This window comes from Neofelis nebulosa, chromosome 9 (genome assembly GCF_028018385.1).
Source record: "Neofelis nebulosa isolate mNeoNeb1 chromosome 9, mNeoNeb1.pri, whole genome shotgun sequence".
NCBI classification, from domain to species: Eukaryota; Metazoa; Chordata; class Mammalia; order Carnivora; family Felidae; genus Neofelis; species Neofelis nebulosa.
The window spans coordinates 114,954,634-114,972,027 of NC_080790.1; the positions used below are offsets into that span (position 1 = coordinate 114,954,634).

A 17,394-nucleotide genomic window follows, 5' to 3' on the forward strand; every position below is an offset into this window, starting at 1 on the left:
TTGCACTGAGTGGGAGAAGGCTGGCTTCTCGAGGAAAAGCCAGGTGCTATTATCAGAAGAGGGATGGATGCCGAGATGTTCACTGCTTCTCAGCTAGAATGATCACGCAATTCATCTGGGCCTTGTTGGAGTGCACGTTCTGATTTGGGCGATGGGGCTTGAAAGTCTGTATTTCTAACAGCTCCTCTGTGCTGCTGCTGCTGGTCCCCACTGTGATCACACACAGTAGCCAGGCATTCGGTTACAATTCCTTTTTTTGTTTTTGTTTTTGTTTTTGTTTTTAGTTTCTTAAACGTTCATTTATTTTTGGGAGAGAGAGAGAGAGGGAGGGAGGGAGAGAGACACAGAGCATGAGCGGGAGAGGGGCAGAGAGAGAGGGAGACACACAATCCAAAGCAGGCTGCAGGCCCCAGGCTCCAAGCTGTCAGCACAGAGCCCAACGCGGGGCTCGAACCCATGAACCGTGAGATCATGACCTGAGCCAAAGTTGGAGGCTTAGCCAATTGAGCCACCCAGGTGCCCCTATATATCTTTTTGTTTTTAAGTTTATTCATCTGTCTTGAGAGAGAGAGAGAGCATGAGCAGGGGAGGGGCAAAGAGAGAGAGAGAATTCCCAAGCCGGCACCACACTGTCAGCATGGAGCCCAATGTGTGGCTCGAACTCCTAAACCATGAGACCATAACTTGAGCAGAAACCAAGAGCTGTAGGGAGGTGCTAAGCCAAGCGCTGAGGGACGCAGATCTATGTAGGACCAGCCTCTGCTGTGCTGGGATAATGGAAATGTTCTATGTCTGCGCTGTTTGATACATTAGCTTTGAGCCCAGCCACTTGGCTATTGAGCACCTGAAACATTGGCAAATCTTAACGGAGGTGTGCTGAACATGTAATATACACACTGGGATTGGAAGACTTAGAGGGAAAAACAAGTATAAAGTATCTCACTGATCATTTTTAACTTTTTTTTAACTTTTTATTTTTAAGCCTAGGCCCAACGTGGGGTTCGAACTCACAAACCTGAGATCAAGAGTTGCATGCTCTACGGACTGAGCCAGCCAGGCGCCCCTCACTGAGCATTTTTATATGGGTTACAAATCAATCATTTTTTACATATTGGAGAAAATAAATGTATCTTAAAATTAATTCACTTGTTTCTTTTTACTTGGAAAAATATGGCTGTAGAACTTTTTTTTTTTTTTTTTTTTTTTTTTTTTTGCTGTAGAACATTTTAAATTACATACATGGCTCACATTACATTTCTAGGTCTGGTGGTCACGAAAAGAACATGTCTGAGGCCATTCCACACCAGGGAGTAGAACAGTTCTCCTGATTTAGGGGGACTGTCACGTTTTATGCAAATTTGACTCTTGCCAGCATATCACTTTTTAAAAATAATATTTTATTGTGCAAAAGTTGAACTAATGGGAACTCCAGTTTAACTTCTTTTTTTTTTCTTTTTTTAATGTTTATTTACTTTTGAGAGAGACAGGGCATGAGAGGGGGAGGGGCAGAGAGAGAGGGAGACACAGAATCCAAAGCAGGCTCTAGACTGAGCCGTCAGCACAGAGCCTGACGCGGGGCTCGAACTCACAAACTGTGAGATCATGGCCTGAGCCGAAGTTGGACGCTCAACCGACTGAGCCACCCAGGCGCCCCTAAAAGGTTAACTTAAGTGTTGCTGTATCTCTAAGCTTGTGGGTCAGAGGAATTGCCATGTGGTTTTGCTTTATCCCCCAGAGCATGTCCACGTTTGCTAGTAAACGGAATTGGTTATGGTCAACATTTTCTGTAGTGCTTACTGTGTGCCAAGAACCTTTACATTTATCAACTCATTCAGTACTCACCACCACCCTGTGAGGGAGAGCCCCACCATCCGGTCTCAGAGGTGACCTTGGATCATGCACGAACGTGACCTCAGAGACCCATCCCTCCGTCCCCTGTGGCTATCTTGAATATGTAAATTGACGATATAAATGAAATTCAGTAGGTACTCAGAGAAGCAGAAGGAGCTGTTCTGCATCACAGCAGTGTTCTTCCCAGAACTTTCTTATGTAATCAAAATATATGCAATGTAATATAATTGTATCCCATACAGAACCACACGCTATGCGTCTTATTTCCAAAACTGTAATGCATACGTATCACAAATCAAAGAGAGGTGTTTCAAATGCATACAAGTACATTATAAAGCAGTGATTAATTGTGATAATTTTTCAAATTAATGATCCAGCACTCCGGGAGTCTGAACCAGTTCCTTACTTTATTCACAACAGGCAGGCAAGTGAAGCAGAAACCGCTTAAGTCTTGAAGTGGTAAATTGTTGCCAGTTCCCACCAGGACAGACAAAAACATCCTTGTGATTAAAAATCTTTTTTTTTTTTTTTAAAGTAACTCCACTGAGCCTACGAATATGGACTTTTTTCCTTAAACCACAAACATGTGTTTATTTAGCCAGATAAGTATAAGTGAGTTCTAATTGCTTTGGAAGAAATGAGTAATTGTGCAGAGATGAGGAAAACAATTACTCTCTTATGTGGATGCCTATGGCGTGTCTTCTCAGCAAATACATGTGGGCATTTTGAGAGAAGAAGTAAAACATTTCTGCCACTTTCTGCAATTAAGTTTTGACTCTGATCAGGTAAACAGGTTTTCTTTAAGTACCTTTAAATTTCATGAACCCATCAGCAAAGTCTGTCATCCTTACCTCCCAAATGTCCCCCTGAATCTGTCCATTGCTTACAGATGTCCTCGATGGTCACCACCCCAGGTCAGGCCACCAACATCTCATGCCCGGACTCCTGCAGTGGACAGGCAGGGTTCCCTGCCCTGCCTCCTACGGTCCATACGCCACCCGGCAGCCATTATTTGAAGTGCAAATGAATCCCATCATTCTCCTGCTTAAAACTTTACATGGTTTCTCATCTTTGGAATTAAATCCAGATTGCTCATTGGCTGTAAAAGATATGGCAACCTTGTGCCATACCACACTCCTCTTCTATGCCTGTGATCTCCAGCCACGCTGGCCTCCTTTCAGTGCCTTATTCTCTCCAAGCACATTCCAGCCTCGGGGCCTTTGCACTTGACGTTTCCCTCTGCCCGAAGCACCGTTTCCTTAGTGTTACACGACTGGCTGCTTTGTGCCGTTCAGGTCCCAGGTCTGACGTCACCTCCTCAGAGAAGCCTTCCCCGATCATCCTGTCTACAGAAGCCCTGCACTGTTGTTTTCTGTCACATCCTTTTGAATTGTCCTCACACGTTTCACGAAATTTATCTTGTTACGTATTTGTTTGCCTGTTTTTTGTCTGTGTCTCCCATTCATCTCCAGGGTGAGCTCTTTTAAGGGCATGACCTTGCTTGTCTTATTCGTGGCTTCGAAAAATACTCAATAAATCTTTGCTGAGTAAATGTAGGAGGGAATGACCAAATAAACCCACAAGAGAAAGAAAAGAAGGAAGAAAGAAAGAGAAAGGGAGGAGAGGAGGAAGGAAACTAGTGCAAGGCAATTGTAAAATGATACTAAGGGATATATGGTGCCTTGAGTATGATCATTTAGCTAGATTGTTTGAGCCATACGATGTGACCTCACCTTGGTCATTTCATATAAAATGATAATTTATTACATGATAATAGTGTGATTTCACTTTACTGTTTGCTCTGAGCCCCATGCTGGGCTGAGTATTTCCCCGCCTACATGTTTTCTCACCCTTCCAACACCCTGCGAGTAGGCTACAGTATTATTATCCCCACTTTGCCGATGAGGAACTGAGACTGGGGAGCAGGGCGAATGACAAGTGAGGTGTCGGTGGGGTGGAGGGGCCACATGTCAGCTCAAGGCTTTCTGATCCCAGACCTGTGGTGCCTACCACCCACACTGCTCCAAGGCTCTGCATGTTGAATTTTGATGATCATCATGATTCATTCTCTGGATAAGTTCCCCGTGGCAGGGGTCCTCGGTAGCAGAACTGTGACAGCTAGTCAGCCCTGTGTGGGTATGTGGCCGACATGGACGTGGGGAAACCCAGAAGTGGCAAGGGCAGAGTGAGCTCGTGTGGCAAGGGTGGAGTGAGTGGGGCTGGTAAGGGGGGGGTGGGGTGGGTGGAGACAGGGTAGGGGAGAGGGAGCCAGTCTGAAGGCAGGGGGCCTGGAACTCAGCATCCAAGACTCCCCTGTGTGGGACTCGGGGCAAGCTGGGCTCACTTCCCTTCTCTCTGCCGCAGGATGGGATGCATGAAGTCCAAGTTCCTCCAGGACAGAGGCAAGGTCTCAAAAACCGAGCCCAGTGCCCTGCACAGCCCCGTATATGTGCCGGATCCCACATCTGCGGGCAAACGGGTGAGTGGGGGAAGAAAGAGGAGTTCAGTAGCCTGTGGGCTGCCCCGTGCTGCCCCAAATCGCCCTCACATCCTCCTGTGTTTCCGAGGGTGAGCAGGGTGTGTTGGGGTGACATGGAGCTTACCCTTCACCAGCAGATGTAGCCCCAGCTCTCTGGGCTACATCTGCTCCGAGTACCCAGGGCAATGACGGCTCTCCCGGTCCCACTGCCCAGGCCCTGGCCTCTCAGCCTGGGCTCCAGGGACTGGGTCCTAGAGGACACGAGAGAGGCCCCGAGCCTGGGCGGTAGCGTGAGCGGTGCTGAGAGTTGTGAGTGACCTGACCAGTAGCCAACAGTTAAACTAGAGACAGTGATCATGGTACAATTGTGGTAGCAATCACCATGGTAACAATTGTGGTAACAGCAAGAGGGGTGGGAGTAGAAGGGCCAGCGCAAAAGCAGTAAATAAGAGAAGCGGTCACACTCGTAGAGGCATCTGCTTGCTTACCTTCTGCTTAAACAGAGCGTACGAGGAACCGAGCCCCGGCCCAAGGGCTATACGGTTGTCAACACCCTGAAGCCTCATGGTCACCCTAGGTCACGATTTTTATCATGCCCATTTTACAGGTGAGACGCAGAACTTCATAACGTGCCGGAGGCCACGTGGTTAGTAAAGGGTAGAGGCGGGATTCAAACCCAGGCAGCGCAAGTTCCAACCCCTCGTGAGGCGTGGCGGTAAGGGCAGGAATAGTGGTGATCGTGGCAGCCAGTGTAGCGGGAATCTCTCACCGCGGCTTTTTTTCCAGGAAGCAACTTCATTCGTGCCGGCCCCGCTCAGTTGGGGTTCGTCCCCGAAGCACCGAGCACCGAACGTCACGGGGCATCGTTTTTTTTAGTGCATTTTCCATGTCTTTGTCTCCCACGGATGCTAACGCGCACAAACGTGTAGTCTGATTAAGTGGTCGCAGGTCACAGGGTCATGAGGGGTGTGGTCACAGAGGCGCACAGCCAGGTCACCTTGAAGTTGCTTTGTTTTGTTTCGTCCTTCTCCTTAGGGAGGGGACCCTCCCACAACAGCAGCACCACTAGCCACGCGGTTGTGATGGTAAAATAGGAGAGCAGCAATGCTGGACACGGGTGGTGCCAACAGTAACGCCACTGGCAATGGTGGGGACGGTGGTTATAGCAGCAGGAGCAGTTGTAACAACCGTTACCATTCTTGGAACACCTACCGTGTTCCGGGCAACTGGGGTGAAGTGTTTCTACATCGTTAGTCCCCACCGAAAGCTGTGAGCCAGGACTTATGCCACTTGAAAGCCACTGTAAGTGAGGATCGAAGAGGTGAAATGCCTCCCCGGGGGTCATACAGCTGGGCAGCAGCAGGGCCGGGTCGCTCTCACCCCAGGGCTGGGGTTCTGTCTCCTCTGGAGTCCTGGAGTCCATGGCCTTATCTGAGATCATCTAGGGAAGCATAGCTTCTGCTTGCGGTCTCTAGAGGTGGGGGTGGACTGCTTCCTGGCCTCTCTCCATTCTGCTTGCCCTTCCCCAGCGTGATGTCTAGAATCGGACTAATTCTGGGAATGGGCAGATGATGGAATAGTCAGTCGCCTCCCTCCCTCTGACACTTGACCTCTATTAATACAGCCTGCGACTGCATGAGCTTCTCACCAGTAATGTCCTGAACTGACATCCTAAACCCTAAGTCACTCCTAGACCTGTTCCTTCCTAACCTGTGTGGCCCTGGGCCCTTTCTGTGGCTAGGGTTCCAGATTCTCTGAGTCCCTCTAGCCTGGCACCCGTGGGAGGCCGAGGGTTTTCTCCCACTAGTTTTTGGTTGTCTCCTGAGCATCAGGTTTAAGGGATGCTATTATCAGCCTTTTGTTGTTCTCTTGCAGAGCATTAGTTCAGTGATGAGTTAGTAAGTGTTCTTCAGACAGAGGGTTCCTAGGCCAAATCAGTTTATAAAATACTGGGTAAAACAGGGTCCTTTCTGGGGCACCTGGGTGGCTCAGTCGGTTGGGTGTCCGACTTCGGCTCGGGTCACGGTTTCACGGTTTGTGGGTTCAGGACCGTGTCAGGGTCTGTGCTGACAGCTCAGGGCCTGGAGCCTGCTTCTGATTCTGTGTCTCCCTCCCCTCAGCTCCTCCCCTGCTTACACTCTGTCTCTCTCTCAAAAATAAATGAAGATTAAAAAAATTTTTTTAAAGACACAGGGTCCTTTCTTGTGGAAGTCCTCAGAGCTTTCATGAATCTTAATGTGCTTTGTGAATCTCCCCCCAAAAAGACATACTTGTCATCGTTTCCCACACCTGTTTCTGTAAGTTCACTTATGTGTGCAACACACAAATACATTCCCCTTGAAAAGAAAAATCATCCAGCCCCAGTTAAAGCTACAGTTTCTTCTCATCAATGGCCCCCCTCCCCAGAGGCATCAACTGTTGTCAGTTTGGTGTGGACCCTTGCAAACCTTTTTCTATGAATTTACACTCACACGCATACAGTAACATGTGCACAGAAATATTTAGGATGTGTGTGTATGTGTTCTTTATATATGTATCATGTTTATCCTTCTGAAGAACTAGCTTTGTTCACTCAACAATGTATCTTTAAGGTCTATTTGCTCCAGGAATGAAGTCCCTCCCCCTTCCCCCCTTTCCCCCCCCCCCCCCCCCCGCCTCCACCGCGGCAGCTAAGGGCTGCTCAGAGCACCACAGTGAATGCCAGTTCCCTCTGGAGGAACAGTTTCTTTCATAATTATAATGGAGCCTTTACGCATGGGACATACTGGAAGACCTACAGTTTCTTCAAATGTATCATAGAAAACACTGATCTGGACCAACCCCTCACCATATGTCAAGGTTGGGGGAACAGGCCAGTGTCCCCCAGTATGCCCAAGGCCAAGGCCACAACCCAAACCACCTGGATCTTTGTGGTGCCTCTAATGCGTGGTGTCACCTCACATCGGTTCCCAGCCCTCTCAGGTCCTCCTCCCATGACACACAGGGCTGAGATGAGATGCTCTCAGGTATCCTTTTGGACACAGACCTCCTGTGACTCCCCACACACTATTGGATTCATCCCCTTCTCCCATCTCTTCCCCGCAGCGGCCTGACAACAACAACGACAACCCACCAGGGTCGACGGAGGGTAAGTATTGGGCAGACGAGTGGCGGAGTCTTGTGTAAAGGATTAGGTTAGGTTCTCAGTCAGAGTTTAAGGCCCAAATCCCAAACAGTCAAAACCACGCTTGCAAATCCTTTCAGTTGCTCCCAAAGTACTTTGTACAGGCTATTTTGTTTCTATTACACTGTCTAACACAGACAAAACACCATTAGCTTTAAACTCCAGAATCCCGCCCCACATGGCAAGATGCTTATACCATGAGACAGATCCCTCAGTGGCTCCGGGGCTGGGTGCTGGTTGTTGGGATGGGAAACACCCAGGACTGTGGCGGTGCTCAGATAAAGCCTCACCATCCCGTGTCTCTCTCCCTGCAGGTCCTGACGACATCACTGTGATTGCCCTGTATGATTACAAGGCCATTCACCATGAAGACCTCAGTTTCCAGAAGGGAGATAAAATGGTGATCCTGGAAGAGTGAGTTTCCCACTCCTAAGACATAGCTACCTCCAACACTCAATATGCTCTCCTCTGTGCTTCAATAAAGAGCCTGATAGACTATCTTTAAAAAAAAAAAATGTCTATTTAGGGGCACCTGGGTGGCTCAGTTGGTTAATCTTCCGACTCTTGGTTTTGGCTCACGTCATGGTCTTGCAGTTTCATGAGTTTGAACCCCACGTCTGGCTCTGCACTGACAGCAAGGAGCCTGCTTGGGATTTTCTCTCTTTCTCTCTCTCTCTCTCTCCCTCTCTCCCTCCCCGACTTGCACTGTCTCTGTGTCTCTCAAAGTAAATAAACTAATAACAATTTAAAAAATACATTTATTTATTTATTTATTTTTGAGAGACAGTGCGGGCGGGCAGGGGAGGAGCGGAGAGAGAGGGAGACAAAGAATCCAAAGCAGGCTCTGCGCAGAGATCGACGCGGGACTCAGACTCATGAACCATAAGATCGTGACTTGAGCCCGAGCTGGACGCTTAACCGACTGAGCCACCAAGGCACCCCAACAGGCTATCTTAAAGTAGGGAGTAAATGGCTGATGAGAACCTCATCATAATAGAGGAGAAAGGGTTTGCTCTTAATCTGGACGAAAGCCACCAAAGAGGGCCTTGTGTACTTACTAGGGGTGCACATCCAGGCGACAGTGAACGGGCGAAAGGCTTTCTCAAGGAGGCTTTCCTTGGGCTCCTGTAATTAAGGTACAGGTTTATCTATGGACCAGACCTGCTGAGGTACGTTTGCATTTAGGAATCCGCAGATCTCGGAGTTTGCTACCGCCAATCCCCAATACTCTTCACCATATGGGGGGGGGGGTACTGTAGTGTCACTGTGAGATGGGGCTCAAGAATGGGAGTGCTTGTCCTTGGTCAGACCACTCTGGTTCTCGGCCCACAATGAGTCCACCATGGGCACAGGGCCCCATACCCTGAGTAGGGATCCCTGCAGGTCCCGGGGAAAAGAGTGAGGCCAGAGACCTAGGGCTGTGGGCTGTGGAATGCAGGGATAGGGCTTGATTCCAGACCCTCGGACGCACAGTGGGGACTGTTGTAAAGATCCCTACCCTAATCATGGAGTGCGTGCTGGGGACTGGGACAGTAGCGGCCTTGCCCCTTACCCTATCAGCTTCCTGGGGTTGGGGGTGTATTCTAGGCCAAGGCTGGGGGGCCCAAGAGGTCCGGGGGGATTCCCTCTGCTCCCTGACTCCTTTGCTCCCTCGTGTCCCTCAGGTCTGGGGAGTGGTGGAGGGCTCGGTCCCTGGCCACAGGGAAAGAAGGCTACATTCCAAGCAACTACGTCGCCCGAGTTGACTCCCTGGAGACAGAGGAGTAAGTATTCCATTTTTCCTGCCCTACAGAAGGCAGTGTGGGCTCTATCAGGTTTGTTCCTGCCTTAGGGCTTTTGCACTCTCTACTCTGACACTCTTCCTAGGGATCTTGGCTTGCCTGGCTCCTTCTCACCCTTCCTGTCCGAAAGAGGCCTTCCTTGACCATCCTGTCTAACGTGGATCCCTCCGGGCCTCTGTCTCTCACGGAGACCTGTTTTATTCCCTTCTGAACACTCCTTGCTAGCAAAAACAATCCTGTTTCTGTGGTTGCTCACACGTTCACTGCCTGCCTCCCCCTCCCCACAGGGGCCTTGCCTGTCTGTGACTGCATCCTGGGCACAGGCTGGCATGCAGTAGGTACTCAATACGTGTTGGTTGAAGTACATGGCCTGTGCCAAAGAGGGTCTTCTGAGAGACGAGCCAGCCCACGCTTGTTCAGTCACCCTTCATTTGGCTCATTCGATAAATACGCACCCGCACGTCACCAACCCTGTGCCGGACCGGGGACTGCAGGAACCAGGAAGACACAGCCCTGCCCTCAAAGAGCTCCCTGTGACCCAGCGTGCTTGGCTGCAGGCTCTTCTTTGCGTCTGTCTTGACTCTGAAAATATAGACGGTTATACGTCATTCATGCACCCAGCAGCCCCGTTCCAGGGACACTAGGTGACTCAGACAGGGTTTTTCCCTGGAGACGTTCACAGCGTGGTGGGTGGGACCGGCAAGTAAAAAGATGGCCATGCTACAGGGCGACGAAAGGGTCCAGTTCAGGACGAGCCATTCAAAAAGTTAAGACACGGCAGTCCCTACGGTTTTCTCTCCTCTGCCTCCTCCCTCTGGCTAGATGGTGTTGACGGTTTGAAATGCTGACCAGTTAAAAATGGCAATGTTTGGGCTCTTTTTCCCCATCTTAAAGTCATGCTCTTGTTAGTGCATATGAAACCTCTTTGCCTTGTGAAGTCTCCCTTCTGTGGCCGTGAGGAAGGCCCCTCTCCTACCACGGACTCTTCTGTCCTGGACCACCCCCCCAGCACACCTCCTGCCTGCTGCAGCTGGGTCTTGCTTCCTTCTTCCTCCTTCTAGGCTTTCTCTTGGCACATCCAGTGCTCTGCTCCCAGACTCCAAGATCTGAACACTCACCGAATCCCTGCACCACACCTCCCAGCAGCCTTGGAGGAGGCATGGCTGGTGGTACTCCTCAAGGTCAACACGCTTGCCAAGTGGGAAAGGCAGGGTGCAGACAGCATGTATGATGGGTTATCATTTGCAAACAAGGGCGATAACCTAAATGGCGGTTCTCAAACTTGAGTGCATCAGCATCACGCGGAGGGCTGGTTAAAATGCTGGTTTCTGATTCAGAACCTGGTATTTCCAGCAAGTTCTCAGGTGAGGCTGCTGCTTGTGTCCAGGTTCTCACCTTGAGAACCACTAACCTAAATAGACACAGCAGTCTTGCAGACTGCACTCACAGGTTCTTGTACCTGCATCAAGAAACTGCTAACAGAGGGTGCCTTTGGGGAGGGCCTTCCCGGCATTGGAAAGCAGAGGGGGAGGGGATCTGACTTCCTCTCCCTCCTTGAAATAAACAATGCTGTAAATGTTTCAAAATGCAAATGGAGGGGAAGGACATAGAAGAGAGTAAAAAGTCTCCCTTGCCCCCTTGTTCCCCCACCAGCCACTTCCCCTCCCCAGAAGCAAGCAGTTTTCTTATGAGTCTTCCCAAATGCTTCCTACCGTGTAAGAAAAATACATACAGCTCGCATTGTTTTACACAAGTGGAAGGTACCACGCCTGCTGTTCTGCACCTTTTGTTCAGATCCTTTCACAGCTGCAGTGTCCATTGTGTAGACGCCCTACCGCCCCCTGTCAGTGGTCATCAAAACTGCTTCTAGTCTTGTGCTATAATGACTCTCCGTGTGTATATGTCATTTCTTCCTCATGCAAGATCCCCTGGGATAACTTCCCCGGCGGGGGGGGGGGGGGGGGGAAGGGGGTTGCCAGGGAGACAGCTCTTACCGTGTCGTTGCTTGAAAATTTTACCACGGCAGGACTCACTCCGCAAAATGAAAGCAAAGAAGGCGGGTGGGCAGTGTCTCATGGTGATTAAGAGTTAGCCTGCCTGGATTTGAATCCTGCCTCCACCACTTCCCAGCTGGGTGACGCCAGGCAAGTAGCTTGCTCTCTCTGTTCCCTCAGTTTCCTCATCCATAAAATGGGGATGATAAGGGCCACAGTTCCATGCAGTTGTTAGGTGGATGACAAGAACTTGATGAATGTTAGCTGTCTTTCTCCCCCCGTTGACGCAGAGGAAACAGAGGCCCAGAGAGGGAAAGCGACTTGCTCAAAGTCACACAGCAGGTTGGTGGCAGGTCTAAGGCCAGCTGACCTTGGGTCTGGGACTCTTTCCTTAAGAGCACACAAACCACTCCTCACCCTGCTGACGGTAGGATTTGACAGCTGCTGCTTGGACTTTCCCACTCAATATCCCAAACATCCCGGGGGAAAAATGAAAAGATCCAAGAATATGGGTCCAAGTATAAAATTATTTGAAATCTCACATTTTAGCTTGAAAATTCATGCTGAATTTATTTTTTAATGTTTATTTATTTTTGAGAGAGAGAGCGCGCACACATGAGCTGGGGAGGGACAGAGAGAGAGGGAGAGAAAGAATACCAAGCAGGTTCCACGCCATCAGCACAGAGCCTGATGTGGGGCTTGAACTCACGAACTGCACAACCATGCCCTGAGCTGAAATCAAGCCTTGGCTGTTTAACCAACTGAGCCACCCAGGCGCCCCTCTTGCTGACTTTGTATTCAACTTTACCCACAGGAGAGGATACACTGTGAAGTTTACGAATCTCAGGCCTCCACTCACATGGACCTCTGAGACCCTGAGAGGATGGTCATGTGGCCTTGTGAAATTTGCAAAAGCCAGATTTTGACCACAGTTGGTTAAGACTGCTGTTACCTTACCATTCCCGTCTTTCTATCCATCACCGTATCCCTAACACTGGGTGACATTGGAATGACCCATGGGCATTTTATATTTGTAATGCTGTATTCTTTTTCTTTAAAAACAGTTTTCTTTTCTTGTTTTTTTTTAATAGTCTTTTGGGGAGGGGGGCTCTTTCTTTTGGTATCATTTTTCTTGAAGAAATCTCCCCAAATTGCATAAGTTTCTATCTCAGCAAACTGGATTCACTCCTAGTAAAGATGTCTCTGTTTTGATTTCAAATCACCATTTGGGAATGGTGATTTTTCCCAAAAGAATCTTGTAGGAAAATGAATGCTGCAGGAAGCCAGGCACTCCGTCTCCTGGCGCCCCGTGGAGGTGGGACAGGACTGGCCTACTCCGTGGTTCACACAAGGCCCCCCACCCCTTTCCACCAGGTGGTTCTTCAAGGGCATCAGCCGGAAGGATGCGGAGCGCCAACTTCTGGCCCCGGGCAACATGCTGGGCTCCTTCATGATCCGGGATAGCGAGACCACCAAAGGTAACACAGCCCTCCCCACCCTGCCCACCCTGCAGGGGTACCCCAGGCATGACTGGCCGCTCCCTCTGCAAATGCAATTCTGCTGAGTAACTCACCCAGCCCACCAGACTGCCAAATTTTCTCCTGCCCTTTGCTTGAGCCTGGTTTGGGTCTTCTTAGCTTCTGTAGTTCCTGGTTGGGTCCCTAGAAGTAAGCCCCAGTGCTTGTGGACCCTTAACAAAAATATTCTAGTGAAGCTTGATCTTTACCAGCTTGTATTACTTAAAATACCCATCGCAGTATATCTTGTCCACAAAGCTGATTGCCCCTCCTTCCATAAGGAAGGGGTAGACCAGCCCGCAGGAAGAGCCCCAGGCCAGGTTCCTCTGAGACTGCTTAAACTGTCTCTTTTGATGTTTTTTGGAAGTTTTGATGTTGGCGACCTGCTTCCTGAAGTTCCTGGGTGGTGAGGTTGGTTTTCTGCAGGGCCGTTGCACGGGAAGCTAGAACAGTACCCAAAAACATCACATCACTCAAACTGGCATCAGTTGAGGCTAACTTTCCCAAAGGAAGGAATAGAAGTAAGGAGTCTCGTGATGTCAGATTTCATACACGGAAGCGTGTTTACTAATATGTTTACACTTGAAGCTGCTTGGTTCAGATTAGTCAAGTAAATTGTACAAAGTGTGACCCCACAGTACCCTAAGCAGTTTTGGGGACATCCAACAAAGGCGTCTGTGTGGTCCTCTACTCTACTGCTGGATGTCTGAATTGGCCAAGCCTGAACATGGCAGGATAACGCCACTCACAATCAGTGTTTCAGACCAGTGAATATTTAGGCTTAATTTTCTCCCACCCAACAAGCCCCCTTCAAGCCCAGGGACAAGAGAAATAGGACAAAAAGGCAAAGCTGTATACCAAACCCCCAGCTTCTCCTCTCCAACTGCTCCCAGGGTAGCTGGGGGATTGGTTGAGCTGGTCCATTCTGCAGACAGAGGCTGAGAAGCCAAAGAAACAACCCAGACCTGCAGGCCAGAAGGGTGAGCCTGGTTCCCTCTCACAGCTCTCCAGAGGTAGGGCCGTAGGGACCCATTTAGCCAATTTAATAAAAGTGGCAGCACGAGTGCCCTGAATCCCGTCCTGCTGTTTCTTGGATTCTGCCCCGCCCCATCTAGCATCAGCCAAGCCAGCCTCACCTTGGCTGGGCAGAGTGGCAATGAGTGGGGTGGGGAGCCAGCGGCCTGGGTTTGAATCCTGGCTCTGCGGCTTACCAGCTGCGTGGCTGCAAGTGAGTTAGCGCACCTGCCTGGACCTCAGTCTCCTTGCCTGTAAAATGATGGTGCTATAAAACCTGTACCATGTGGGGTTATTCATTCATTATAATAAGTTATGTAATTCATTATATTCATATAATTACAATTCATTGTAGAGGCTATTATTCATATTTATTCATAGTTTATTTGGACAAAGTTCTTAGGCCAGTGGCTGGCATATATGGTCACTTGTTATTCATGCAACAATTTAAACCCCTGCAAGATCCTGAGACACAGTGGAGCAGTGGAGCTCCATTGTGGTGGAGCAAACTGAGAGAGAGGCTAATAGCATGCCCAAGGACACACAGCTTGCAAATGGCAGAAGTATGGTCATGGACTGAAAGACTTGGGTGTTTCTGGTCTATGCGATGTCATGCACATTAGGTTCTATTCTTGCGGTCACAAATTACCACGAACTCTGTGGCTCAAAACAAGATAAATTTATTATCTTACAGTTCTAGAGCTCAGAAGTCTGAAATCAGTCTTGCTGGCCTCAAGTCCCGGTGTCCGCAGGGCTGGTTCCTTCTAGAGACCTCAGGAAATAATCTGATTCCTTGCCGTCTTCAGCTTCTAGAGGCCACTGGCATTCCTTGGCTCATGGCCCCTTTCTCACTTCTCTCCAACTTTGTGTATCCATCTTCGCATGTCATACCATTGACTTCAACCTTCCCACCTCCTCTTATAAGGACCCTCGTGCTTCCATCGGGCCCACCTGGACAATCCAAAATAATGTCCCATCTCCAGATCCTAATGGAACCACATCCTCCAAGCCCCTTTACTACATAAGCTAAGAAAGTCATAGGTTCCAGCCATTAGGACATGGACATCTTGGGGGGCTGCTGTTCAGCCTACCACAATATTTCATGTTTACATTTCAATAATCAGACTGCATTTTGTTGTTGCTAATTTTTTGTTTGTTTCTGAGTAACGTATTTACCAATCCGATGTGGTGTCTTGGCTTTTGTGATAGATGATAGATAGATATAGATGATAGATAGATAAATGAGAGCCAACATTTACTGAGTGTTCACATCTTGAGTGCTATATTGCATTACTTCTTTTATTTTAATTAATTGATTAATTAATTAATTAATTAATGAGAGAGAGAGAACAAGCAGGGGAGGGGCAGAAAGAGAGGGAGACACAGACTCCAAAGCAGGCTCCAGGCCCTGAGCTGTCAGCACAACGCCCGACACGGGGCCTGAACCCACGAACCGTGAGATCATGACCTGAGCTGAAGTCGGACGCTTAACCGACTGAGCCACCCAGGTGCCCCAGCATTACATCTTTTAATCCTCAGGCAATGTGATAAAGTAGGGGGAGTGATGGTGACCAATCCCATCTCACAGATGAGGAAGCCGAGGCATACAGCGGTGACATAGCACTTGTTCAGAATCTGTCCGCTGGACATGGAGGAGGCTGGACAAGAACCCAGACGGCCTGACTCCACAGCCCACTCTTAACTCGACTCCACTGCCCAGGTGCCCACACAGTGTCAGCAGTGGCCTTACAGGGGTGTCGGGAGGGGGTGTCAGAGTGCTAACACGAGGTGGCAAGGCTGAGACCCCACTCCTGAAGGATTTCTCTCTGGCCAATGCAGGAAGCTACTCTTTGTCAGTGCGAGACTACGACCCCCAACACGGGGACACGGTGAAACATTACAAGATCCGGACCCTGGACAGCGGGGGCTTCTACATCTCCCCACGGAGCACCTTCAACACCCTGCAGGAGCTGGTGGCTCACTACAAGAGTGAGTCCTGCCCAGGGCTGCGTCCCAACCAGCGTAGACTCGTCTCTCAAGAATCCTAGTGAAGGGTGCCCTGTAGCCTCTAAGGCCTGCCGAGCTCTTCCTGACCCTCCCCAGACAAATAGTTGCTGTGAGGGTTTTTTTTAATGTTTAGTTTTTTGTTTTTTTTTTTAATTTTTTTTCAACGTTTTTTATTTATTTTTGGGACAGAGAGAGACAGAGTATGAACAGGGGAGGTGCAGAGAGAGGGAGACACAGAATCGGAAACAGGCTCCAGGCTCCGAGCCATCAGCCCAGAGCCTGACGCGGGGCTCAAACTCACGGACCGCGAGATCGTGACCTGGCTGAAGTCGGACGCTTAACCGACTGCGCCACCCAGGCGCCCCAATTTAATGTTTAGTTTTGAGAGAGAGACAGAGACAGAGACAGAGAGAGAGACAGAGCGTGAGTGGGGAAGGGGCAGAGAGAGAGAGGAAGACACCGAATCCGAAGCAGGCTCCAGGCTCCGAGCTGTCAGCACAGAGCCCGACCCGCGGCTCCAACTTATAAACCACGAGATGATGACCTGAGCCGAAGTCGGACGCCTAACCGACAGAGCCACCCAGGCGCCCTGACAAATAGTTGCTTTGATTCTCCTGAAGTCTCAGGCTTGTTGAGCAGGAGGGTCAAGGTGGCATCTTGGGAATGTCCCCGATGGTAGCAGCCACAGGCAGAGGACAAGGCAGGGAGGCCTCCAAGGGGAAGCCTCTAGCTGGCTGCCCTCCACTAACCAAGGGCTCTGTTCCAGAGGGGAGTGATGGACTCTGCCAGAAGCTGATAGTGCCCTGCGTGTCTTCCAAGCCCCAGAAGCCATGGGAGAAAGATGCCTGGGAGATCCCACGGGAATTACTCAAGCTAGAGAAGAAACTTGGAGCCGGGCAGTTTGGGGAAGTCTGGATGGGTAAGGATCCAGGGCCAGAGGGTGGAGGGAGGGCAGAAAGACAAGGAGGTCTTTGCTTCCAGGAACGGACTGAGGCAAAGTGGGGATGCCACCGGGTGTAAGGGGAGATTTGAATAATAACCATAAAGGAGCAATTCCTTTTTTTTTTTTTTTTAATTTAATGTTTATTTATTTTTGAGACAGAGAGAGACAGAGCATGAATGGGGGAGGGGCAGAGAGAGAGGGAGACACAGAATGGGAAGCAGGCTCCAGGCTCTGAGCCATCAGCCCAGAGCCCGATGCGGGGCTCGAACTCACGGACCGTGAGATCGTGACCTGAGCTGAAGTCCGATGCTTAACCGACTGAGCCACCCAGGCGCCCCAAGGAGCAATTCCTTTGATAGCAACCACATTGTCCTGCTATGCAAACACCGATTTGCCTTGGAGGCCAGGCTTGTTGGGGTCCAGGTCTTCCTTCTGGGAAGGAGGAGTCCTGGATGAGGAATCTGCTTCCTTGTGTGGAGCTGGAACAGTCCACCAGTCTGGGGTGGAGATAACCAGAGGCCTCCTAGGATGATGAAAAAGTGGGGAAATGTAGTTTGGAGATTTTCAGGTAAGTTCAATGTTGCCAACTGATGAACAAGCTGCCCTGAGCGCTTGTCATGTGCCCAGCGCCATGCGAAGGCATCG

General features: G+C 49.7%; 1 protein-coding gene across 1 annotated transcript in view; it reads left to right on the plus strand.

Annotated features, from left to right (window-relative positions):
- Positions 1-17,394, plus strand: part of HCK (HCK proto-oncogene, Src family tyrosine kinase) — a 42,075-nt gene that overhangs the window by 11,162 nt on the left and 13,519 nt on the right. The window contains exons 2-8 of the mRNA XM_058685224.1: positions 4,216-4,330; positions 7,415-7,457; positions 7,808-7,907; positions 9,158-9,256; positions 12,643-12,746; positions 15,639-15,788; positions 16,573-16,725. Of these exons, the coding sequence (XP_058541207.1) occupies positions 4,217-4,330; positions 7,415-7,457; positions 7,808-7,907; positions 9,158-9,256; positions 12,643-12,746; positions 15,639-15,788; positions 16,573-16,725 (763 nt within the window). The 5' untranslated portion in view covers position 4,216. The remainder of the gene's footprint in view (positions 1-4,215; positions 4,331-7,414; positions 7,458-7,807; positions 7,908-9,157; positions 9,257-12,642; positions 12,747-15,638; positions 15,789-16,572; positions 16,726-17,394) is intronic.